A 27303-nucleotide genomic window follows, 5' to 3' on the forward strand; every position below is an offset into this window, starting at 1 on the left:
CTGGTGAACCGGTTCACCAGGTTACAGAAAAACCGCAGAAAACCTGCAACACCGACGATTCAAAAGATATGATTGAAGACATGGTTTCACCTTATGGCGATAGGAGAATTATCCTAGAAGTTCTTCGTATGTTGCCACTAGCAGACGAAAGGGTGGATAAAGGAGTTCCCTCTCGAGCTTTGACGTAAAAGACCGTCTATTGGCGATCCAGGAAGTGAGAAGAGTATCTTTAGCAATGGAATTCGATTATACGAATCACATAGAGGTCATTTAGGCGACTTGTAAAGAGGGTTATGTAAGAAGGTATTACATAAATTAATTCGACTCTTGTATTGGTAATACCTGAGAATGGACTGTTTGCAGATTCCTCTACTTGGTAATTTTTTGGTCATTCGTCAGAATCTTGAAATCGTCGACTCTTTTGGGTTAAGTGCCTATGTCAGATCAGAACAGAAAAGGGCATTTGAAACCTTGCATTTATTAGACTAACTTTACCGTATTTGTATTGGATTCAATCAATTATAATAATTAATTATAGATACCATTAGTTTTTTTTGGAGCTGTAGTAATGGGTTCTTCATAGAATTCCTCTTGAGATGCGGATGTTGATTCAGCACCTTGTGGTAACTGCTGAGCAAAAATGGAAGGTGCACTTGTCATTGAAGGCTGTTCTACTTCTGGCATTGGACAGCTCCATGTAGCCGGTCTTCCAAAGTCAATTAGATGCGTTTGTTTAAGGTATTTGCTATGGAAAGAAACTTCTTTTCTTTGGTTGAGTGGCCCGATAGCCCAAATGATAGCTTGAGAGTGGTTTGTAAAAATAGGACGATCGAATTGATCGGAAGCTTTTAGAGGTCGTTGATATGTTATAATTGAATAACCGTTCACCATAGCTGAGTTTAACAAGTTTATGTTATTTGTATTTTCCTGTAACAAAAAAATGTGTTGAAATTATTTTTAATTTGCGAATAAACTACGAGAGTTGTCTGAAAAGTTTCCGACCCAACAATGAAAATAGACACTTTTCCTTCATAATTATTTATATTTTTCTCCTTTCAAGTCCATTTAACTTCCATTGTTGCCAAATTAGAAATACCTCGACGTATTATGGACTACTACGTGAAAAAAAAAAGAAAACTTTCAGAGCTTTTATAGTAGAAAGAAGATTAAGAGAAACTGGTCTTTTTGGAAGGGTGTCAATGAAGAATAAGGTTGCAGTGGGCTAAAGATCATAAAATTTGGATGCATGAAGATTGAAAGTGTGATGGTTTGTGGATGTTTTGGAAGAAAGGCGACTGGAGAACTGGTGAAAATTGAATCAACGACAATCACAAACATTCTTCGACGTTATGCAAAGAGTATTTGAAAGAATTATGTACTGAAAGTAATGATTTGGACGTCACAGTCGCCCGACTTCAACCCGATAGAGTTCTAGTTTGATTTCGCACCTTGGAATATCCTTAAAAGCGAAAGGAATCAAAAAGTTGACGGTCATTGGTCGAAATTTTTGCAGACTGTAGTTTCATTATCTATTTATATATTAAAATTGATCGTATTCTTTTTATTTTTATTCGAGGTGTATCACACAAACCACCATAGGGTGGTCAAAAACATTTGACCGGTGGTGTAAATAGATCATAATGTTTAGAATCTTACTTACTCCGAGTCTGTTGTCTGGACATGATCCCGTTGGTCCTGAGCATTGAGATTTGTCCTCTAAATAATAATCTTCAGCGTATCCTTTGAGAGTTTCTTTGTCAACCCAAGCAACTACTACATCTCCACCAATCATCTCCGTTTTATTTTCATCTCCAGATGGACCAAAAGACATGTATTCTCCATCATCTTAAAAAAAATCAGAATTGTTGTAGATATTCCGAAAATGTACATAATAAAAATAGTTGTTTTAGTTGAATTAGCCTTTTTCGGTGAATGAGAAGATTGTCATCACATGAGTCGAAAAAAGCTCTTTATACACGATTTTCATACAATATTCCTTCTACTAGCGAAATTTGCTTAAAATACAGAACTTAAATGGTAATTTTCACGTAATAGTAAAGTTCTTTATAAGAAACAATAACGCTTTTATTGATTCCTTGGTGTATTTATTAAATTAGTCAACTCTTCTCTTCGGCAGGCATAAATGCCACGTAAAAATAATTATCACAACATAAGTAAAGAAAAAAAAAATTGGACCTGGGACCTCCCGGCCCTTGTACTCTAGCCATTACGCTACGTAGACCTTAATAATAGAATAGGAAATGTGTCTAAAGTACGTACTTGGAACTTTAACCGATTTCTATAGTGAAAAACTGTGGTTTTATAAAATTTTGCCTGGGAATACCAACGAATATAATTTGAGGGAAGAAAGTTTCGGAGTTAAAGAGTTTTCTTTTAAATCTATACAGTTTTCTCTCCGATGATATCGTCGTCTAATGAAATTAGTGGAACTTTGAAGTTAGAAATCAGGATAAAGTCGCTGGAAGTCGGATCTGGGGAGTACGGTTGATGTTTAACCAATTTTAACTTCGGTTTGTGATTTTAGCGATAGCCCATGCCTGAGAGGGTGTGTTGTTTTGATTAAAAACTACTTTCTTTTTCGTCAGTCGCGGTTCCTTTTAGCAATTCTTTTAAAAACAAATATATAATGACAGATGGATACTCAATTAGATGCATTCTCATAAAAATCTTCAGAACTACTCTCTTTCAAGAAAATTTAGTTCCATCCCGGTTCTGTGAAAGAAGAACTGTATTCTTTATAAAGAAAAATTCTAAGAACACGAACGATCTAAGAACAATTTTGTTGTATACTAAATTACTCAATAGTGTCTGTAAACTAACTGTTTTACTCAGTAGAAGCTCTTTCAATTATTATTACTACAATTATTATTGTCTACATGCTTACACTTAGATAACTAACTCAAAAGGCTTCGTCCTCTTCAGTCGTCTCTCTGCTCGTTACTCTTTGCGAATTTAGTGGATACCTGCCTTACAGTGTCTATCTCCAGGTCCCGATGAAGATGAAGTACTAAGGTGCATTGACGATGCTTCTTAGCACTTTATTTTGAATTTTTTTGATTATTTGGGTGTTGCTTTCGCTGACACATCCCTATTGTTTCAGGATTTATTTGTATACAAATAATTGATTATAAATGGAGTGGATCTTTTTCCAGCAACCAATACACTCTCTTATATATAATACTACTATCCAAACCAGTTGAAGGTGCTAACAAAGGAAGAAGTTGAAACATTTATGAGGGACGACCCAGATAAAGACTGGAGGTTGTCGAAGGAAAGACATTTATAATTTAGAAGTAGACGATGTAGAGGATACTGTTTTTCAGTTAATGGTTCCTATTAATCACAAAAAACAAAAGTTTTGTCGGGTTTTTACTGTGATCAACAGCAATTCGGTGCAATATTTGGGTGAGCTCAGAAAATATAAAAATTTGCGAAAACGCCTATAACTAAAAGCACTTTTGATAGGCTACAGACAAAGCAAATGCGTAGGTTAAAGAGCTGGAATACACAAAGGCGTCTAAAAAAATTGCTGAATTCCTCAATTTTGAGCGTCTAGAAAAGTATTAGTGAAACCCAGTGTCCTTTAAACTCCATTTATTATTTTTGAAAGGGTGCTTCGAAGTTTATCAAGTTATATGCAAGATATAAAATTTAAATATCATTATCCTTGAAAAATCATACTACCTGCAACTATTATGAAAGTTACATAGTTAAGAGGTTTTAATTAACGTTTACTCGTTCACCTATACATTCAGCGAAGACTAAACCAAAGTTAAATAGTCATCCAGAAGTGCTTCATAAGAGAATATTTGATCTGTATCTGTACATTTATGAAGAGAAAATAATTTATGCAAATCATATTGAAGCTTGAAAAGCATTTTCTTAATGAACTCATTAAAACGTGATAATGAAGTGAAATAAAAAAATTAAAAGAAATGCAGTTATTAATGAAATAATAAGAATATCCTGAAATTGACCAATCATCAACAACGAGACATCATAACCTTTTTCTATTTAACACTGTTACAAATTTTTCGCTAACATCAAAACTTATCCTTAGAATTTTCTTTTTGATCTTTCCTTCTCTTCCTTTCAAGTATCTTCCAAGATATCATCTCAACGATCCTGTAATCTGCTATTTCAAGATATGTATATAAGTATAGTTCAAGATGTTATATATACTGCGATCTAAAGGATCTGTGGAATCGAAGATGCTCAGTATCTATAGTTGAGTCATTAATCCCGATCCTTTCGGAAAATGCAAAATGAGATATGGCTATACCTGCCACAGTTCTACATTTTATATTTCATACTAATTCTGATCTAATTTTCGAAAATTTGTAGAGAAACTTTCAAGCTGTTGAAATTGGACGTTTATTATAACTTGACATTGACAATCAAATACTCTGCACATTTTAGAAAACGTGAGTAGTAAAATTGATAGAAAAGAGAGCACCCCAAGGCTACTTAGTCAAGATATCATTGTGCTTAGGTTAGTTCTACTGAATACACTGTTTACACAACCACTACACCAACGATTACACTGTCTGACGTGCGTTTCGATAAGTTAGGTTAGGTTGCTTCCATTTTTCAAACATTAATTTTGTTGTTGGTAATATACATGATGCTAATACTACAAATATACCAACACTCATAACTCAGTTTATTTTCAATCTCTGAAAACGATAATTTGGTTATCGAAACTCGCGTCATACACTGTAATTGTGAGTATTGGTGTAATGGTACCGTGGGGAACGGGGGAAATTTCAAATTGAGAGGAGGACGATCGATGGAGTATGGGATGGAGAAGATGGGGGCAAAATAAAAAGATAGTCTTAATCCTCCTCTATTTATACTTGTAATTGATATGATGATAAAAACTATGGAAGAGAAGAACTATAAACTATAAACTATGAACGACAAAAATTGGCTACACAACCTTAGTACCGGTAAAAATAGAAGGATTAGTATATGCAGATGATACAGTAATCGTAGCAGATACATTTAATAAAAAGGACGAAGAGGTAGACATATGGATAAAGACAAAATTAGACCTAAGAATGGAAATGAATATCAAGCAATGCAAAAGGATGGTAGTACATTAAAAAAGAGAACCTGAAGAAGATTTGATAATCAAAGCACAAATAATAGATAGAGAAACCAATTTTGAATATCTGGTAGTTATTTTCACATTATTAAACATTTCACATTATTTTCACACATTACTATGTCCTTAATAAGTATTCAATTCGATAACTGTATGTTGATATATGGAAGTGAAGCTTGGGTAATTAACAAAAAGGTACAAAGTAGAAAAGTAGCAGCGGAGAGGAAGCGTCTGAAGAAAATAGCAGTGAAAACAATATTGGATAGGATAAGAAATGAAACAAAATATTCAAAAGATTTTCCAGCTGGTACGGATATATAAAGAGAGAAGCACTACAAAGTCTATCAAGAATAGTGACAGAAGGAAGATATAAGCAGAGAAGAAAAGAATGAAACAAGAAAATTTGACTACAGCAGATTAATTAAGTAGTACAAGATCAGAAAGAATGGAACGAAGATAAGAGGAGAATGAAAACTAAAATTCGAAAACTTAATAGAGCATAAAAAGTTTTAGAGAAGAAATCGCAAGCCAGGCAATTTTCCGAAAACGTGAAAAAAGTCTATTTCAAATATTTAGGTTCTTTAATTGGAGACCAAGACAAGCAGTGGGCCCCCCACGCGTGTTGTGTTAGTTGTAGCACGTCGTTGGTACAGTGGATGAATGTGAAGAACAAACGCATGCCTTTTGCAATTCCAATGGTATGGCTGGAACTTACTAACCATTTTGTCGACTGCTATTTTTGTCTAACAAAGACTGAAGGTTATTCTAAGAAAGGAAAGCAGATATGTGGGGACCTGAAGGTGATTAGAATTTTAATAGGGAGAATTTACGAAACATTGCTGTTTTCTTTGTCTATAGGACAGTCGGGCAGTAGATCAACACTGTGTAAAAAAATTCGCAAGCAAGAAGTGCGTTTCAACCGGAACTTCAAAATGTCCTTCTACCACCCCTTCACATTAAACTTGGATTGATGAGAAAACTTTGTAAAGGCTATGGATAAAGAGGGTGATAGATTCAAATACATTAGAGGAGTCTTTTCCCGGTTGAGTGATGCCAAATTGAAGGAAGGTATTTTTATTGGGCCATAAATAAGAAAATTACTGGACGATGACAATTTTGCAAAAAAGCTCACTAGACAGGAACTTGAAGCATGGAAGGCATTTTTTAGTGTAGTGAGGGGATTTTTGGGCAACAATATGGTTCCAAACTACCAACAGTTAGTTGTGTGTGTGTGTATGTGTGTGAAAGAAAATGACTTTGAAGCAAATCCATCAGCCACAGAATTTTTCAATGATACTACTTAGATATTAATTTTAATATCCTTGATAAAATTTACTAATAGATCTAAAGTTTCTCGTTTATCTATGCTTAGAAGGTGTGTGAGGTTTAGAGGTAGGGAGTAGTTTTGTTTAACAAGAAACTGTAATGAATTGTTTGTTTCATGAATGTGATTGCTGCGTCCGAAAAAAATGTGATTGAGATGAGGACAAGAATTATAATCGCAGGTACAAGTTGATGATTGCATAATACCCAGCCTGGCAAGATGGGCGGGATATCTCCCATGACCAGTCGTCATTCTAAGACTCTAAGTATACTTGCTGAGCAAAATTGTGTATTTGAAAATATAGTTTGAAAATTTGAACATAGGTGTTATTTGAGGACTGTGAGACAGTATCCCTGCTGTTTCATTACCATGTATTCCAACATGTCCTTTAACCCAAATGAATGTCATATTCAAATTTAATAATATAGTTTTGATATCACATAAAATTGGACATTCTATTCTTTCGAGATGAGTTTCTTTTATGACACACACTACTGATTTAGAGTCAGATAAAATCACACTCCAATCTTTTTTATTTGACTTCAACCAGGACAGATCCTGTAAGATAGCATACAACTCCGCAATATATATGCTGGAAATATCGGAACACTTAGTTGATGAACTTCTAGACGCCTACAAATCCCTTGATGCTCGAATGTCATTTAAAATTCATTTCCTCCATTCCCATCTGACATTTTTTCCCGAAAATTTGGAAGCTGACAGTGATGAGCAGGGTGAAAGGTTTCACCAAGATATTACAACAATGGAAATTCGGTATCAAGGATGATGGGATTCGGCCATAATGGGTGATTACTGTTGTTTTTTGAAAAGAGAAAGTGCAGTCCCCCATAAAAGGAAAAATTAGAGCTAATTGATATTTGAAATGATTTTTTTTTTAAAAGTTTTGTTTTTAATAGATGTGTGGCATTTTTATTAGATGTAACTATAAATATTGTCAATATATACGATTTAAAAAACGTGAAATTATTTTTTTTGATAGATATTAAATATTTTACCAATGAATATCGTTACGTGCTACAATTATTTTTTTCGCATTTGTATAGGTCCATTTTATCACAAAATACTATTCATTCTAGTGTTAGTACAAAAAAAATTTTTTTTTCTCGACCAGTGAATTATTACGATTTGTACTACTACTAATTCCAACAAAACCTTCAAATACACAAACGATATGGAAGTGCGCGATTTATTTACTTTCCAAACTATGCAAATCCATATTTATTTATTTGATATTGTTCCTACGAGTCGAAAGTTCAAGTCCACTGTGCTAAATTCACCATAAATGTCAACTTTCAAACAATTCCATATTCTGCATAAAATCCGAAAATGGGTCAAATGATTATTCAAAATAATCTTGTGCATTGAACTCAGGTGTGGGTAAAAGATAATAAATAACGTTAAAAAATCAGGTTATTTCATTGAACTTTTGGTGAATGTGGAACTTGAGGTGACTGACATCAAAATGGATGATGATTTGTCAGGGTCAGTTGGTGAATGGAGATGTTAGACCTATAATTAACCTATACTTGAGACTAATTCAAGTATTTATTCAGTGGCGTCACAATAGGGTGGTAGGACGAGCAAAATGGCCCCCAGCCGGAAGGTGCCCCACAGACGGATCGTATTAATTTATTATTAGAATATTTAGGGAAATTTCTTAGTTTTATCTTTAATTTATTCACGTTACCTACGCGCATACACAAGTTAAACAAAAAAAAATTTAATGAATTTTTTCGGAAAGTTACCAACCAATTATTACACGCCCCTATCAATACAGTTAACTCTACAATCTGAGAGGTACTTCCAGCCCAAGATTGGATAGAAGAGAGTTGAGGTGCTAGCAGAAAAAGAGGTGTAAACTGTTATAAAAAAAATAACGTAAAAATATCTGAAAAATCGCAAGGCAATCAAAGTAAATTTAGATGTGTTATCTGCGAAAAATATTACAGTTGTTTTGTTGTTTTATATAGTAAGAGATATCGTGATTTGTATAAATTATTTTTTATTTACAGGTTATACTGAACACACGGTTTATAATACCACTCCAACACACCAACACTCATAATTACACTGTGTGGTGTGCGTTTCGATAACCAAGTTATTGTCTTCAGGTACTGATAGTAAACTGCTCACCTCAGTCTCTGAAGATGATAATTTGGTTATCGAAACGTGCACCAGACAGCGTAATTGTGAGTGTTGGTGTAGAGGTAGTGTAAACAGTATATTCAGTATGAATATCACCAACGGTTCCAAAAATTCCAGCTTAATTTACAGTTTTTATTTGTATAAAATGAAAAAAATTATTTTCGTTTATTTCGTTTCATATGGTATAAAACAAAACAATGTCCAAATAGTCCATTGAAATGTTAAAATTTGAGGGCCAAACTGAATATTTGTTAAAGAACGCAATTTTATTTATGGGACATGTAGGGGGGTAAATACAGGCTTAACCCCAAGTTTGTGGGTTTGCTGCACTTTTCTTCCAGCCACTATCTTGAAAAAAAGGTTGAAAATACGTTTTTCGCGATAACCCGGAAAAAATCAATCTTACTATTTTGTAACAAATTGCTTTGCCTACAATTATAATTATCAGACGTTTTGTCATAATTTCAAAATTTACATAGTTATGAGCAAAAAAGTGGAAAAATTTCTTTTTTTGCCTAATAACTATTTGTAGAAGAGATTTTGTTTAAATTTCATTCATTTAAAACGTTGTCACAGCGCTTTGAAGTTGACCAGGCTCGTCAATGCTCCTGGCAACCCTGCCAAAACAACATATTTACCTTACTTTTATGTTTTTCTTTACTGTGAACCTATTTTCGAAGATTTTTTTTCTCATCCCTACAATTTCACTTATTGATTAATGACTCCGAGAAGTCGTGGAAATACTTGCGTCCCACCTAGAAGCATCAATCTACAGAAATTCAATTTGACAAAAGTACTGTACCCACAATATCCCAAAAAAAATTCTTAGTAATGAAAAAACAAATCTAATTCCATAGACCTATTAAAACTGCTCTGACAGATATGGGTTTTTGTGTTGATTATTCTGAATCAGATGCACATACAGTCATCGTCTCTACTGCACTTGTTGCATTCCAATCCTGCGATTCCTTGGCTATCGTAGCAAAGGACATCGACATCCCTGTGTTGCTCAAGGCAAGGAAAAAGTCATATTTTCTCTTTAAAACCTTTAAAAGGGCGTACATCTGACTAAATATATAGTCCTTCGGCCTTTATAAGTATATGGAGATTTAATAGCGGAAAACTTCCTGTTTCTCCTTGCTTTTTCAAGATGTAACACGGCATCAGCCGCCTATAATATGGGCAAACTAAAACTCTGGAAAAACATCCTGAGGTAATTGATAGTACAGCGCTATTTCCGAATAAAAAACTTTTTGTCGTTGCACCAAGGACAATTTTCAAGATACTATGAGATACAAACGATTCTCCAAGACAGTATCAAAAAATTCATTCAGTTTATCATCTTCCTCAAACAACGAGTATATCACCAGGTCCAATTATAGCCTGGAAAATACTTCAATCCTGAAGATTGGGGCTGGAAAAAGCATGGAAACATTAGGATGCCAATCCAAACTTCGAAGCCTCCAGCGCTTCCCGATCCTAATTTTCGGCAGATGTAAAGGAAATTGTGGAAATATGTGCGGTTGCAGGAAATCCATTGTTGTGGAGAAACCCGACCAACATTATGGAAGTAACGAATTTAATGGAAGGAAATTAATTTGGAGAAGAATTGCCAACGATGACTCCAACTTTAACTCCTGTCATTCTCCAAACCTTCAACTAGATTCTGACCCATAGCCTGGATCATCGAGGAAGAGTAGAAAATAATAGTTATCTATTTAGCAACTAACTGATTGATAATAATATAAATATGTCGAAGATTACCTCATTAGCAAGTTGTCTGTGGATACCAAGTAAAAATACGCGCCTAGAGACTTTACCTCATAGGTGTCGGGGAAAATAATCAGTAATAAATGAGTGGAATTGTAGGGATTGGAAAAAATTTTGGATTTAAGACAAAAAGGTCAAGGTCAACGGTGGCAACCCCACCAACTTAGGGTTAAGCTTGTATTGATCCCTTTACATGTCCCATAAATAAAATTACGAAATGTTCAGCCCATGTAACATTTCAATGGACAGTTTCGGATACTGTAGGCCATTTCTTACAAGCACGTATAAAGATATTTAGATGGAATGTATCCAATGCTTATGTAGGCAGCACAAAATACAGAAATATGTATGCATCAGCGGTGGATACACGCGGCAACTATATCATTGGCATATATGTATCTACGGTGGATACTTACGGCACTTTAGGTGTTTATAAAACAACTGATTCGAATAAATTTAGTGCTATCTTGGCTTCAGTACCTTAAATGAGGTGTATGGAAAATTGGATTCCGCGTTGAAATGCTTGTATTGGCTAGAAAGGAACATATTTTGGAGGCGATACTAATTTTTTGTGTTAAAATATCAATTTTTAGTGCTTCTATTATGAAAAGCTAATTAAATATCTCAAATTCAAAATCCTAATTTCAAACAAAGAAACAACGTAGCAAAGTCAAAGAAAATAACGTAATGATTAAGGTCGAGGGATGAAATTATAAACAGTTTTCGAAAATTGTTTTATTTTCGAACTTGTACGCAATAAATTGAGATTATTGATATTTGACGTTATGATTTAGTAAAATTAGTAATAAGCTCTTGCTATTATTAGTTACTCATTATGTACAGGGTCTGTTCGTTATAAACTACCCACTTATAATTGTTTCAAGTGAAAATTTTAAAGTGATAAAAGAAATTTGTTAAAATGCTCTTAAAAGTTCCATATCGCTCAAGTTTAAGGGAATACAAGACTTCTATATAGAATTTGTCGGGTTTGTCTAACTGTCACCCATCTATGTCGTGTTTTAAAAGAATCAATATATTATTCCAAATAATTATAATTGATTATATTCTATCTAGTATACATAATTAATGACATTGACAGGTGAAAGTTTCACTTATTACATTGTTTAAATATCGATTCGATGAAAAACATGAATTAGAAATAGTTAATTAGTTGAAAAGTCAACGGTAGAAAATTTGAAATGTACAGATTCATATTTGATTATTTTCTTGTATTTCCGAAATGAAGCAGATTATTGCATTTTTAATCAACAATATTTGCACCACTTAAATGAAGATTTTTCTTCCATTATTGTTAATAACGATGAAATTCAACGAGTAATTTATAACGACTAACCTTGTACATTATTCATTACTCAATACAATTTTTGCAACAACAGTGTTTCTTCGAATCAACGAATTGATTATTTTTATAACTTTTCTTTCTCTTCCGATTCCGATCTTTTTTTATACATACAGAACACTGACAATGCTGATCTGTTTTGTCATATTTTCTAGATGAAGCTTTCCTTTGATCACCAACTTCCGAATTTTTTGTGGATTTACTTCTTTTCACTTTATTACTTTTGGTTTTCTCGCGTGAAACCAATTTTCTACGAGGAGATGCGTCAGCTTCATTTTTAGCCTTCCGATTAAAACAGAAGAAAAAACCTCGAGGCCTCGTAACCATTGGAGGTTCTGGTTCATGAGTTTCTAAATTCGGATTTACCTGTTCGGATAAACAAACGTCGCAAGTACAATTTCTTGTCTCCGGTAATTCCTGTACTTCTTGTACGTCATCTTCAAAACAAGTACATGCACATTCTATACAGCTGCAAGTATTTGCGAGTCCTTTTTTATATTCGCAGTCTACGAAATCACAGTTTGAGAAGCTGCAAGTAGTTTTTAATGACGGTATCGTTTTATCTTCTTCATATACAGTTACACCAACTTCTTTGGATTTTTCGAATTCTAGTAAACATCTGCAACAACTGCAATCTGAGTCATGTTTATCTATGGTTTTGTTTGGAAATTCTTCTGCGAAACATTGTATATACGTGCATTTTGTGCGTTGGAAGCTACTTCTAATTTTTGGTAATTCTGTATCTGAACCAACTTGTTTATCATTTTGATTAGATAGATCAGAATCGCGGCAGCTGCATTTTTTACAACAATACATTGTATTGGTATCTACTACTACATCTTTTTCAGGTAACAGCTCACTTGGGGTCACCCCTAACTTAACACTATTTACATTATCGTTTAATTCATTTGTTGTAACCTGGGATTTATCGGAAGTTTTTTTAATAATATTTCCACTAAATTGATTTTCAGTTGCTTTAATGTTGTCTCGATACACAAATGATTCATTTGAATATTTTTCTACAGACTTCTCTAATTGTTTTATATTGTAGCTTCGTTTTTGTATTGGTTTAGAAAATGTTTTAATCGGTGTATCTGTTTTCCTAATTTTAGATTTTTCAGGTTCGGATTTTGTTACTGGTTCGATGTAATTCATGGTCTGCGTTTGTATATCCACAGAATCTTCTTTAAACTCCCGATTTGCACAAGAGCAAGAGCATTTACATAATAATGTTGTATATTTGATCGCATTTTCGTTTCTCTTTTCTGTTTCTTGGGGTTTAATAATACTTTCAGGACATATAAAACCTAAGCATTCACATTTCCAATTTCCTAACTCAAAATTCGGTTGAGTCTCATTTTGATTGTAATCACTTTCTTTTTGAACGCTTTTACAATTTTCGCAAGTGATTTTCGGATCCGAGGTTATTGTTCCACATTCATATTTGGCACAGCCGCATACAGAACGTGTGACAGACATCAGTTTGGTATTGACGTACAAGTCATTCAATTTGAAATATGTCAAACTGAAGTTTTCACAAGTACGAGCAACTTAAGTTGTATTTATAAGTTCCAGTCCGAATTGGAAACTATTTATGAAGTTTTTGACTTTTCTTTGTCGCTGGGGATTTAATTGGTTGGTATATTTTATATTAGGATTTGTGTTAACTCGGTAGAAAATTTTCAAACGTAACGTAAAATTTTTGTCGTATTGAAACTTTATAATAATTATGAATACGTTTTGTAAGCTGGTACATCTAATTAATTTGTTTTATGAATTATTTTCATAGAGGTCGCTATCTACACGATTCGTACCGAGCAGTTTTGAACATTGAACATCATTTAGTCTTACACAAAAAAGTACTTTTGATAAAATTCGATACTGTGTAATTTTCGAAATAATTTGATTTGAAAATTATGAAGTAATAACCGTTAATGGTATAAAATAATGATAAATGTATTAATTGAACAAAAAATCACAAGATGGAAATTTAATAATATAAAATAGAAATCAATTAGAGTAGGAGTTCAAAATGTCCTCCGTTTTCCCGAATACACAGGATTATCATTTATCTAATGAATACATTAAACAGTTGGGAGTCAGCTATGAGGTCATTCAAGTGACTTTGAATTCTGTCCTTCAATTCTTGAGGTGAATTTACCTTTGCAGCATAAACTTTTTCCTTGAGATACGAACAAACTGTGTAATCCAAGGGATTAAAATCATAAGACCGAGGAGGTCAATTAATCGGAGCCTCTACACCTCTACCAATCCATCGATTCGTAAAATGGTTACTTGACCAATTACGACACTTACGGCCAATTACGGCCCAAATAATAACTTTTAATGTGACCTCGTTCATAAAAAGGATACATTTTGAAAAATTTGTATTGAGGGCTGTCCTTTCTTGTAATGTTTGACAAAAATCCATTCTAACCGCTCTTGGACTTGTCTGTAATGTCTTGTCTTGCCACATTCCTTGTGCTAACTGTTGGATTTTGATCAACTAAATTTAAAATCATATTTTCTTTATTAATGGTTCTGGTTATTCTTGGCCTACCAGATTTTATTTTTAAGGTCTCACATTTCCAGTATCTCTAAATGCATTTTTACTTAGTAAGTTTCTTAGACTAAAGGCCTTCAATAGGTCAGTGCTCATAATTATTAACCTTGGAAAAACAAGATCCCGTACTGATTAGACTGGATTTTTGTGAAACGTTACAAGAAAGAAAAACCCTCAGTCCCAATTTTATTCGTTTTATCTATGGGGTCTCATTCACGCGACAAAAAATTTGAATAATCAATAATTCTATCAATACTCTATATACCAGCATCGGTTAATATTTCATAATTTTCAAATCAAAATATTCCGAAATCGGTATACAGTATGGAGTTTTATAAAGAGCAGCTTTTTGGTGTAAAATTGAATGATGTTTAAGTCTACTTGGAATTTTGCTTGATAAATCTAATATTGAAAAAGTTATGTTGAAATTGTCAGCTTATAAGGAAGAACATAGGATATTCTTTATCCCATTTGCGTGGAACAAACATTGTTGGGACGGGACGGCCACTGTAGAAACTGCTGGGAAAGTGCCTGCGTCTATAACATTTTCCTGGCCCGTTGATGGACATATAGCAAATAGCCGTCTCGGCTGCTTGCGACTAATGAGGCGTTGAATCAATGTTATTTACGATGCGATTGACCGGCCCGAAATTGCAAATGCAGGGCCAATAAATGCCAACTTTCAGTTTCCTCAGTTTTTCAAATCATGTTTATATATCTAATTCGTTTCTTTTGTTTTTCGAGTGAATTGAGAATTTCATTTATCACAAGTAGGTCGAATGTCATCGATCTCTTCATATAAAATGAGCTCTTCTTCATATAAAATAAACAAGCTCGGGTCACAGAATTTTTTATCTGTGCTCGCGGGCCATTTTATCTTTGATAAACAGAAATGGTGGTTGTCGTTTGTGTGATGTTATATATTTTAGAAGTGTTATGTTATAAATGGTTGAAAAACTAAGTATAAAACAAATTAGAATTATTTATTGAAAATATCGACAAGAGACGTGCAGTTAACGATATTTATACAGAAAATGGAAAGGGGACTGAAGAGAAGAAGCCAAAAAACTAGTAATCAGAGAAAATAGATATAATGAAAATCGACAATGCAATGAAGTGGATAAAAACTAAGGGTGAAAACAAAAAAAAAGATATAGTGAGAATGAATCATGGAATGTTAGGACTATGCTGACAATGAAATAAATTGAGAAAACTGCGAAAGATATGTTGGAATACAAAATAAACTTATCGACACTCAAAGAAATACATTGGAAGGTGGAAGGACGAATAGTTAAGCAAAAATGTATCAGGTTTTATGGCGGCGAAAATAAAAAAGGTGTTTACACACAATTTGCGGTATCGAAAGTGAATAGAAAATGAGAAAGAGCCAGACCAGATTGAATCAAATGTATTATGTGTTCAAATGTTGAAGCCTTTTTAGAAGAGAAATGAAATATATTTCGAAATTCTTTAAAAAGTAACTAGACGAGCTACCACCACATTTACCATTTTACAGTTTAACATTTCTCAAGCTCTATAAAAGTGATGAAAACCTCCTTATTGTTGAAAATACACTTTTCTAAAACTAACATTAACACGTACCCAATTGCTGAATGCCATTAAAGTAAAGTAAATATTGATTATAAAATATAATTTTGATAGTTCCCTTTTCACTAAGGTTGATAGCTACATTTTAAACTAATACTAGAGAAAATTGTGAAAATACTTACTGAGTTTTGCCACAAGTTGAATAACGATACTTTCTCCTGCAACAGCCCATCTAACTTCGAATGCTAGGTTATCCAGAAGTACTTCGCAATTAAGTTTTGACTGAAATTGAAAAAAAAATTGTTATAATATCTCTTTAATACATCTAAATGCTCTTGATTTTAGGTCTCTTTTGTTTTAAAATTAGTTGAAAATGCATTTATTATATCATACACCATTCAATTTATCTAGTACTGGAAAAAATATCTTTAGATGCTGAACTCGACACTAGAAGTACCATCTTTGATAAATTATCGCAGGAGCTTAACTACGCGACATAGTTCTGACTTAGGAGAGTAGAACATTTGCCGTAAAAAATATGAAACTACAAGAAATGCGATTGGAGAATAAAACATCGAAGCGATGGATGAGTTAGTACATCTTGATAAAATCGATTGGCGAGGCTAAAGATGAAAAGCCTTATAATGCTTGTCAATCAACGTTATCTCGAACTATTCAAAATTCAAGTCTCTCAACAAATACATGGATCAAAATCAATCAAAAATATGTCCAAGAAAAGAACACCTGCAGAAGTATAAATAACATTGATCTCTGCAGCTCATACAGAGGATCAGGAAACAGACATAATAACAACCAAATTGGCAGGATTAGATGAAATAAAGGTTAAAATGGAGAGACGGGGTTTCTGAAGAAGCTACAGAGATTGTTGCAGCAAAAGATGCGTTAGAGGCTAGAGACTACAGTTGCTTATAAACAGAAACGGTGACATGGACAGACACGAGATCAAAATCAATGTAGCAAAGACCAAATTTATGATATTCAATTGGCAATACCAGAATAGCACTACCCTAGAACTTAATGGACGCTAAATTGAACTATCCTCTTAGTTCAAATATCTCCAAATAATTATACGAGATCCGGTCTTTGTTAAGACAATCTTAAGTTAAAGTGAAGACAACGGATAGTTAAATGTATGGTCGGTTATATAAGAAGTAGAGATGAGAACTCTAAAGTTCAGGCGTGAATCAGTGAATCAATGGACATGTGGACGTGAATATAGAATAAATCGAGAGTGTGGATAGCTAGCACTCCTGTTTACTCAAGTCAAGAACCTCTAGGGGGACACTCGCAAGAGTTGCATCGGACTAGTTTAATAACAAAAGTAAATCACTCATTCAAGCTGGGAAAGATAAATGATATTGAAATTCTTAACTTAGGTGATGTTAACTATAGAAATGGTAAAAACTCGTAAGATAGTATTGTATAATGGCCTCTAAGTACAAATACCTTCAAATAACTTATAATCACATATTCCCACTTGCTGCTAAGAGATGGCGATACTGTCTTTCTCTCATGCTTGTCTAGGAACGCGATGCCTTCGAAATTACTTATAAACATCCTTAGACTTGAGAGTATTTAAAACATCCGTAGAGGAATCGAATGAAGTCTAAAAGCTCTAAAAAACATGATTCTTCTTCCTGTTACATATTGCGATCGCGGGCCTTATTGATACGACCCAGGGGTCAGAAGCAGCCCGCGGGTCGTTTCTATGACAATACTGTTCTAGAATGTCTTGTTATTTTGAAAGTAAGTCGGCGAAGTGTGATAAAAAATTTCTCCTATTTTATTTTAAATTATATACATTATATTAGGAAAACTGTGGTAACTAAAATTGGTTGGTAACACTGATAAACTAGTTGAACAATTGAAAGTTTCGACTTTTCATTTGTTGACGCGTCAAAATTGAAATAATTTGAGGTTTTTCTGAAAAAATACGAAATGGACAAAGAACGACAAGAAAAATTTAATTGCACAATTCCAGCTTTACGTAAAATGGCAGAAGAGGTCATAAATAACTTGTTTCCAACAAAGTCGCACATCGCTTACGAAAAAGAGTATCTGGAGCTCATTAAAAACTGATATTCTCACTTAAGGTAGTGGCATCCTGTCGCCGTGGAAGTCTCATGCGTTTGGTTTATTATCAAAATTTTGATTTTTGTGAAATGTACAATATGGATATTGAAGAAATTATCATAGTTTCTTGCTTGCTGGTAAAAGAAAAAGAGAAAGAGCATAAACTGGCCAGGTATCCCTCAATTTGGGTATATCAAATCAATCAGAAGAGACAGGAGTATGGAGAATATCACACATTATTCCCTGATCTCATTGATGATGACTCCAGATTTTTACAATACTTCCCCATGACCACTATCAAGTATTTTGAAGTATTGGACATTTTGGGACTACATTTACAGAGGCAGAATACAACATACAGACGTGGTATTGATCCTCAACAGAGCCTAATAGTTTTCTTATGGTAAGTAAACTAAATAGTACATTTTGTCGTCGGACTGAATATTCTAATTACAATCGGATCCGTACGGAGAAAAAGAAGGGGGCGCGCATATTCCTTATACTGTTGACACTCCGTACGGATTATTCGGAATGAATGTCCGTTCTCGGATTTTCGTATCCGATATCTCCGATACGTACGACGCGAATTTGTGCGCGCAGATACATTTGAATCAATGTTTTCAATCACACTCGGTAAATCCGATCCGTCCGATGCGTGACTACCTTTACACTGAACATACCGATTATCCCCACTCCAGTAAATTGTATTTATAGTCTATTTCACAAAGGTATAGAGTAATAAAATGGGAAATTCCGTCCAGTTCGGCTTAATTTCGGTGTCGGTCATAGAAATACTATTGTTTTTAATATTAAAATTTCAAGTAATTGCGTAAGAGAATTAGGAAAAGTATATTTTCTGGCCTGAAGTGTCAATATCGAAATATTGTGTAGGGATTACATAGGTAGTAGATTATACAGTTACGTTTTGCGTTTAACAGGTACCGTTTAATCTTCTATTAGTTTTATTCTGTTAAAATAAAATTCTTTCCTTTTTACGAGTATCTTATCAGCGCGCCTTTGACATCATATTTGCAGTGTTTGTGAATGGATAACAATAGGCTAAACCTATATATTGACCCAACCCGGGTGGTACTACCTGCACTTGATAAATAGAAAGAATTTTACAATGAAATATTCGTTGGGTCACTCTGTTGTCCCTTTACATAGCTAATGAGGTTTTATTACTCTATATCTTTCTGAAATATACTATAGAATATAAAACACTTGTGAAGGTGGGAGAAAACATACTTGTAGTTATCGATCTCACTAATAAATACACAACTTGTAGTTATATATTTTATTATAATAAATATATAAATAGAGAATTGATCCTACTGGCCATAAGTTACAAAACTGTACAAAATTAGTAATTTACAATAGGTATTGTTAATATGTACATAATTAAAGCGAGCATGATTCGATTTTTAATAAAACATACAAGCTGGCCGCATAAATGTCAGATTTTTCCGCAAAAGTGTGACAATAAATGAATTATCATATTTAATCCGGTAAATTTAGACATTCGCAGTTACATAAATTCTCATCAAGCTGAAAATTAGTAAAATTGTTCAAAATACAATTGAACATAGAATTTGAATGTTCCCCACCATTTCCGGGTATGGAGAAAATTTTATTCAAGGTTAAAGGTCAAAAATATGAGTTTTTCGGAATTTTGAACAAAACGGTGAGTTTTATCATAAAAATACTTAAGAGAAAAATTGTAGATCATAAAATTATTCACAAAAAACGTATCCATACTTTTTTTCCTACAAGCCACTGTTTCTGTGATATAATGATTCAAAAAGTTGTAAAAGTTGTCGTATTTAATTGTTGCACCAAATGAACCCTGATATAGGAATAGCTCCTCTGTAGAGCTGGGATTGTGGTCGTTGCGTTGGATTGTGTTTGCCTATTTATTTTTGGTTTTGGCTGAATGAAAAGAGAGTGAGAAACCGCAGAAAACCTGCAACACCGACGATCGACGAACTATGAACCGAGACTTGTTGTGAGTATTTATAAGAAATTTCTGTTGACTGGTGGAAACTGTCATGAGTTCATCAAATAAATTATCAATCATTATTTGGTATTTCTCGTGCAATCATTGAATACGGCAGTAAATCTCAAACATTACAAGTTTGACAACTTTTTGAATCGTTATATCTCAGAAACGGTGGCCCGTAGGAAAAAAAGTATTGATTAGTTTTTTGTAAATAATTTCATGATCTACAATTTTGTCTGAGATTTTTTATGATAAATTGTATTTTAAACAATTTTACTGACTGATTGGAATTTATGTAGCTTTACTCTTATTGTTTTATCTAATTTGACCGGACTAATTCTTGGGTTAACAGAATGAAATAAACATTATGTAATCTTTTGAATACAAATTATACAAATTTACAATACACGTTTGGAATCCGCAAAACCACTCAAACTAATGTATACATTCTAAATAAATCAGTTTTCATTTAATACGTCATTTTTAAAATTTGTCTCTTAGCACTTGTTCGAAACGCTAGTGTTTAGAGAAAACGACTTTTTTTATTATTATTCTTAAAAAGCTCGTTAGTGGTCTGTTTCTATAGATGAAGAACAACCAGAGAAGGATAATGAAAAAAATATCTTACTTCTATAAAAATTGGCTTTTCGAAAAAATGATTAACAGACAAAAATATTAGTAGTTCATTGGGTTTGTTGGCTGTTTTAAATAATATATATATAAATAATATAAATAATATTTATGGACTCGTGGCTTTATATCAAAAAGATGCTGTTATGTTAAGAAAGTCATGAAACCATTACACCGGCGTTATACCTCCAGATGATAGTTAACAGGCGACGTCACCTGTTTTATGTTTTACATTGTTTGTAGATAACACACTTCAGCAGATGATAATAATGCTGACTGACGTTTTTCAATGACTTTGTTAGCGTTTATTGAACCATCGACTAGAGCTCATACATTCCGACTAGTGTGGCCCTTTGGGAAATACAACATTTGGAGGTATGAAATACTTTATTACTCACATTGATGACTTCACACGATCACACGAATGGTTCATGTATATTTTTTCAAAGACAAGTTGAATATTTTAGAGACATTTAAAGATTTTAAGTTGAAAGTAGAGAATGAATTGAATCACAAGATAAAAAAGGTTCGCACAGATAATAGTAGAGAATACTGCAACAATATTATCGAATCATGGTCTAATTCATCAGACCTCTACTCCGTACACTCCCTAACAAAATGGCATGACCCAAATATTGAATTGGACTCTAGTAGAACAAGCAATGTGCTTGTTGTTCTATGCCAACCTGGAAAAGAACTACTGGGCCGAAGTTTTGGCAACCGCTGCATATATTGTTCTCTGACAAAGGCATTACAAGGTAAAAACCCATATGAAATTTGGAAATGTGAGAAACCCAATTTATCAGACATGAAAATATTTGGCTTTGCAGCTATGGTCTATGTGCCCAAAGAAAAAATCCAAAAGTGGGATAAAAAGTCAGTAAAAATGATATTTGCGAAAACACAAAAGGATATCGCTTTATGGATCCTAAGTCACACAAAGTTGTGAAAAGTAGAGATGTTTCTTTTATGGAAAGTTCATTGAAAATGTCAGTGTACCAATCGATTGTAAAACTTATGTTCTAGTAAAAGCTAAACAATCAGCTGCTGCAAGCTCCGGCTCTATAGAAAGCACAAACTCGGGCAGCCAGAAAATACACACTCAGGAGTCGACCACATCTGCACCTGTGATGTCCAGTAGAGATCCGAATAAGTAATAGTTAAGACCCAAGTGAGTATGACACTGATACTGGAGAACTTGATGAAACTTATCATTCCCCATGTCCAGTAAGACAAGATTATAATAGTAATGTAACCTTGAGGTCAAAACGATCTCAGAATAAACAAAATGAGACCTACTGAGTTTGTTTAAAGCTTTAACAGATCCACAGACTGTAAAAGAAGCACTCACATCACCACAAGCTACTGAATGGAAAAGAGCCATGGACGAGGAATATATTTCCTTGATGAAAAATAAAACATGGACTTTGACAGATCTCTCTGGGTGGTTGTTTAAGACAAAACAGACCTGAGTGGATATGTTCTGAGATACAAGGCTAGGCTAGTGATAGGTTATGCACAAAGATGGGGCAAAGACTACGAAGAAATATACCAACCAGTTGTTAGGTACACAACTATTCGCTACTTATCTGCTTTAGCCGCCAGATATGGATTGGAATAGACCAAATAGATGCTGTATCTGCTTTTCTACAAGGAGAGATTGATAGAGACATTAACATGCAAAATCCAGAAGAATATAAACTGGGATTTCAGGTATGCATTCTACACAAGTCTATATATGGACTCAAGCAGGCCAGCCGACTCTGGAAACTTTAATTGAATTCAGAATACAAAGATTATATTCAAAGAAAAACTAAAAGAATGCTTTGAAATGAAAGATATTGGACCGAAAAGCCAATGTCAGTAATGTCAGATTGTACATAAGTGAAAACTCCATTTGAAACTGGAATTAAATTTAGTGGTAAAACGGCAGATGAAATAATTTCTGAGTGTCCATACCAACAAGCTATTGGCTCCTCACTGTATGGGGCTCAAAGTACCCGGCCGGATATATCATTTGCAGTAAATACACTGAGCAGATTCAACAAAAACCCTACAGCTGCACACTGGACTGCGGTAAAAAGAATTTTTAGAAATCTGTAGCGTACTAAAGACTTGAAGCTGGTATATACCTAAGAAGCTAATGAGAAAATCACCGGATTGTGATGCTGATTGGGCGAGCGATGTGCCTGATAGGAAATCGTGCACGGGTTACATTTTTTTGGTATATCTTGGCGGTCACACAAGCAGCAGACTGTGGCACTATCTACAACTGAAGCTGAATACATGTCGATGTCATCAGCGGCGCAGGAGGCGCTGTGTCTCCAATAACTACATACTGAACTCGACCAAGAACAGAGCAATTCAGTCGTCATATTTAGTGATAACCCGAGTGCAATAATTGTCCAATAATGATTGCTGCTTACCTAGGTCAAGACATATTGACATGCGTTATTATTTTCTCAAAGATCATGTTAATAATTTGAAGATAAAGTTTTGTTATATTAAGGGCGAGGAAATGATTGCTGATAATTTAACTAAGGGCAATACTACACATTTGTATTGTGTAATGAAGATGGGGTTGCGTCCCAAGGGAGGGTGTTAGTGAAATGGAACGCAACCAAATTGGTTTTTTAAGTGTGTCGCGTCTGACGTTTTTGTACTGTCAGGTTGTAGCCACTCTTTTCATAAAATGAAACCTTTGTTATATTTATTTTCCTTACAGAAAACCTTGGCGGCATCTTGCAGGTTATTTTTCGCTCTAGATTTCTATTGATTTTTGATAAAATGATATCAAAGTTTCTTATAGACGTCCGTATAAACTGGAAAAACCTTTTAGGGCGGCTTCTAATATCCCGATAGAGGGATAAGGGACTTTTTGATACGGCGGACATTACACTTTTCATTTTTTCGTCTGTCTAATAATAAAATTGCTTGACGCTTTCTATACGACATCTTGATAAACACCACGCCCAAACGATAAATATTTCATCCATAAGCAGTAGTTATCACCTCAATCACTTAAACTCCCATCGTCTGCTGTCTGACACTTGTCGCCTGGATGTATAACGGCGGCCTTAGGGTCGTAGTCGTCGACGACTAGCAATCGTGAGGGAAATCGAGGCATTAATCTCAGCGTCTATGATTTCGCATCGTATCAAACAGATAAATTTTTCAAAATGCGTCAACATCATCGGCATTAATCGCATTCGTAACTGTGTGTGTGTTCTCAGAAGAGAAAGAAAATGCCGAAATATATAAAAAGCGAATATTTCCAAGAACATATCAGAATATGGAGAATCACATCGTGGAAGTCTCTCGGAGCAATGACGCTGGGTTTGCCGATGAGGGGATTCGAGTTATCCGCACGGTGCGGATCAGTGAAGCCATTTTTTATAGAACACTTATAGGGTTGATTTAATCGTAGATTTTGAAATGGTATTTTGTATTGTCATCGGTATTAAGTGAACATACAAAATTTCAAGTTAATTGGTTAAAGGGAGGTTAGTTAAATATTGATTACAAAATTTGTAACGTCCCAACAGAGTAAAGTGTGGTATAAATAGAAAGTAGCATGGAACTTTTTTGAATTAGCATTCTACATTTATGACGATATAAATAAAATTAAATTAGGTACAGCTCAAAAAACTGACTTTCAATATTTGCTTTTATAACTATACAAAATAAATATATTTGCATTATACTAAATGAGTTTTTAGTACAGAACCAATCGATTTAAATGGAAGCTACTTGCATAATTTTAATAAATTTTGAAAAGTTTTGTAGTCAAATCGATATTATGGTAGTGTTGCATGCTATACAGAGTGTCGCAGGACGAGTTAAAACTATCTGTATATGGCAAAATACATATAGTAAAATCATGAAAATTAGATAGATCACCCTATATATTAATATATTTTTAAAACCTACGTAAAATTTTAGTATACTTTATCTGAAAAGTTTTATCGAAAAATACATACTTTTTGATTTATTGATTTTTTTGTAAAAAATTTGACCCCTGCAGACCTTTATAAATTATTTTCTTACGAGAATACCCTTAAAGATATGAGAATGGTTTCTATTCGGTTGCTTTTAGCAAGGTCAGACTATGTTGAAAATGTTTCATTTTACACAGGGTGTGTATAAAGAGTGTTCAAAGTTTAAATTCTTAAATATCAAATTTTTTTTAATAGAACCATCCGATTTTTTCTTTTTTAATACATTTAGGGATAAAAAAGGCAAATTCATGTATATATGCCTTCATGGTAGCAACCGAAGACGAAAAGCTTACCAAAGATCAAGAGATCGATTCGCAGATAGTTGCTTTGAAGAGAGGTGTGCTTATGTGGTTCCCGCATGATCTGAGGTGAAACCTCTATAGGAGCACGGACTGACCCTGTGTTCATTAGTGTTCACGCAAGAAGAGGTTTAACGGCTGATAGATATATCGAGGAGATTTTAGCAATTCATGTGGTACCCTTACGTCGAGTACATTGGTCACGTATTTACCTTTATGCTTGACAACGCAAGGCTACACTTCGCCAGATTACATTGCAGGAGACGGTTTTCGGCTTATTGTGTGGCCAACATACAGTCTTGAGCTAAATTCGATAGAACATTCATGGGATAAGCTAAAAAGAAGAATTCGAGATAGACTTCATACCCCAAAATCGATCCCAGAGCTTATTGTAGCAGTAGTAAAAGTTAAGTTCAACATCCCACAAGAAACAATGGGTAACTTGATTAGAACTGTGCCTTATCGTCTGTGAAAGGGCAAGAGAAAGTCATACTCATTATTAAGAAATTAAATATTAAGTTTTAATTAATTTCATTTTGTTAAACGTAGGAAATTTGAGCTCACATTAAAGCATATTAGATTGGCTCTCAAACAAAATATTTTTTCAACTAATGAATAATTAAAAAAGGTCACATTGGGCCGATTCCCATGCACGCAAATGTATGATAACATGGTCTTTGAAACCATACTAATATAATCAAATGGTTTTTTACTTAAAACTCAGAAAAAATACATAAAAATGATGGTTGTACAGAACCGCGATGTCTAACCTAACTGATTATAACCATTAAATTGAAATCTATTATACTGTCTGTCTAATTGTGCTTGCAGCTGTTGTTCGTCACGCAACCTTTTCTCTTGTAATATACGGTCATAAACAAATTGTTCATCGTACTGCCTGCCGTTTCTCAGATACTGCTGGAAATTTATCTGTGGATTGCTATATTGGGCAGCTTGTTGTACTTGATATACTTGTCTTGGATCGGGTAATATTTGATGAGAAATGGATTGCTGGATATCAATATTTCGTCCATTATAATTATTATATGGTTTTAGTTGTTGGTACTGTGAATGTTGTGGCTGATTAAATCTATGTTGTTGATAAGTCTGTTGAAACTGACTATTTTGATTAATGAACGGGCTTTGAATCTGTTGCTGATTATTAATTTGGTTTTGATGATTCTGATGTGTTAATTGGAAGTTCAGCGGTTGATACTGTGCTTTTATTAATTCTTCATTATTCAATTGATGGTTTTGTTTCAATGGTATATTTTCCAATTGTCCAGGAACATGATTCACAGTGCTTTGATGGTTGTTATCGTTTCTTCTTCCGATTCCAAAGAAAGACAGTAATGGTGGACGGTACGTGGTAGCCTGCAAGTGTCCCCCGACAAATGGTCTCGAGTGCGACACTGTTGGTCTGGGTGATTTTGATTCATCTGTCTGCTGTAGCTTCTGTAACAACAGAAACATTCATTAGAGATCGTTTTGTGAGGGACACTTGCTAAACCCACATGCGATACTGCAGAAGCACCATTCAAGCAGTTAGTATTAGATTATTATGCGTCATTTTGGCGAAGTTGTATCAGAAGAAAAAGCAAAATGAGAGATTGCACAATGCACTTATCAAAACAAGAAGCAGAAGAAATATTTCATAATTTATTTCTCATTCTCTAGCAGCACCTTTACGATAATACTATATGTCAAATTAAAATCCGTTTCACATTGTTTTCTTTAGTTCCACATCAATTGCAACAAATTTTTTTAAAGTGGGAAAGAAGGGGAAATAATTCTTAATTCATTAAATGTTATCACCAAAAGTACATAATATTTATTCAATTATTCAAATCACCATGCGAGAAATCATCGCTTGGTATTTCAAAAAAACCAGGCCTGAGATTACCAAGCCAAAGATGAAGGTCACTGCGAGAAAGAACAGTTTCTGAAATACGGATTCTCACATTGATGAAGCTATAGTTAATGAGATAGACTTACTATCCTTATCAGAAGAGCAGAGTCTTGGGACTAGAATGACAATTGGCCTTTTCAGGGATCTGCACTTTTATATTTTCATGTCAATCGTGAAGATATCAATAAAAAAATGAGAAAACTAAAAAACAACGTGTGATTGAATTTGGCCAAACACTATGTGGAAATGAATGTTGTATCTCATTTGTTCAGTTTTGACCTACTGAATCCTGGAACAAACCCTATTTTGACAGTTGCCAGCTGCATATACCAATTACTGAAGTATTTTCATCCAAATCTCCTTTACTTTGGAAATTTTTACCAAAAAAGAAGGGAGATTTAGACATTTTAGACGAGCGTCACGGGGTCCTTGACACGTGGATGATTATAGCACTTTTCAAAAAAGTTTTTGTGAAGATTTTCCCGTTCAACGAGTTTGTTCATATACATTGTTTC

At 34.0% G+C, this 27303-nt stretch overlaps 1 protein-coding gene across 3 annotated transcripts in view; it reads right to left on the reverse strand.

Moving 5' to 3' along the window:
* Positions 1 to 27303, reverse strand: part of LOC130448322 (protein Skeletor, isoforms B/C) — an 83272-nt gene that overhangs the window by 14254 nt on the left and 41715 nt on the right. For 2 of the 3 annotated variants that reach the window (XM_056785611.1, XM_056785612.1), the window contains exons 6-8: positions 16042 to 16141; positions 1661 to 1845; positions 543 to 927 (exon numbers count right to left, since the gene is read on the reverse strand). In XM_056785611.1, the coding sequence (XP_056641589.1) occupies positions 543 to 927; positions 1661 to 1845; positions 16042 to 16141 (670 nt within the window). Of the gene's footprint in view, positions 1 to 542; positions 928 to 1660; positions 1846 to 16041; positions 16142 to 19290; positions 26335 to 27303 lie in introns of those variants that run through there. The other variant, XM_056785613.1, reaches the window with a different exon arrangement.

The sequence above is a fragment of the Diorhabda sublineata genome, chromosome 8, assembly GCF_026230105.1.
Source record: "Diorhabda sublineata isolate icDioSubl1.1 chromosome 8, icDioSubl1.1, whole genome shotgun sequence".
In the NCBI taxonomy this organism is placed as follows: domain Eukaryota; kingdom Metazoa; phylum Arthropoda; class Insecta; order Coleoptera; family Chrysomelidae; genus Diorhabda; species Diorhabda sublineata.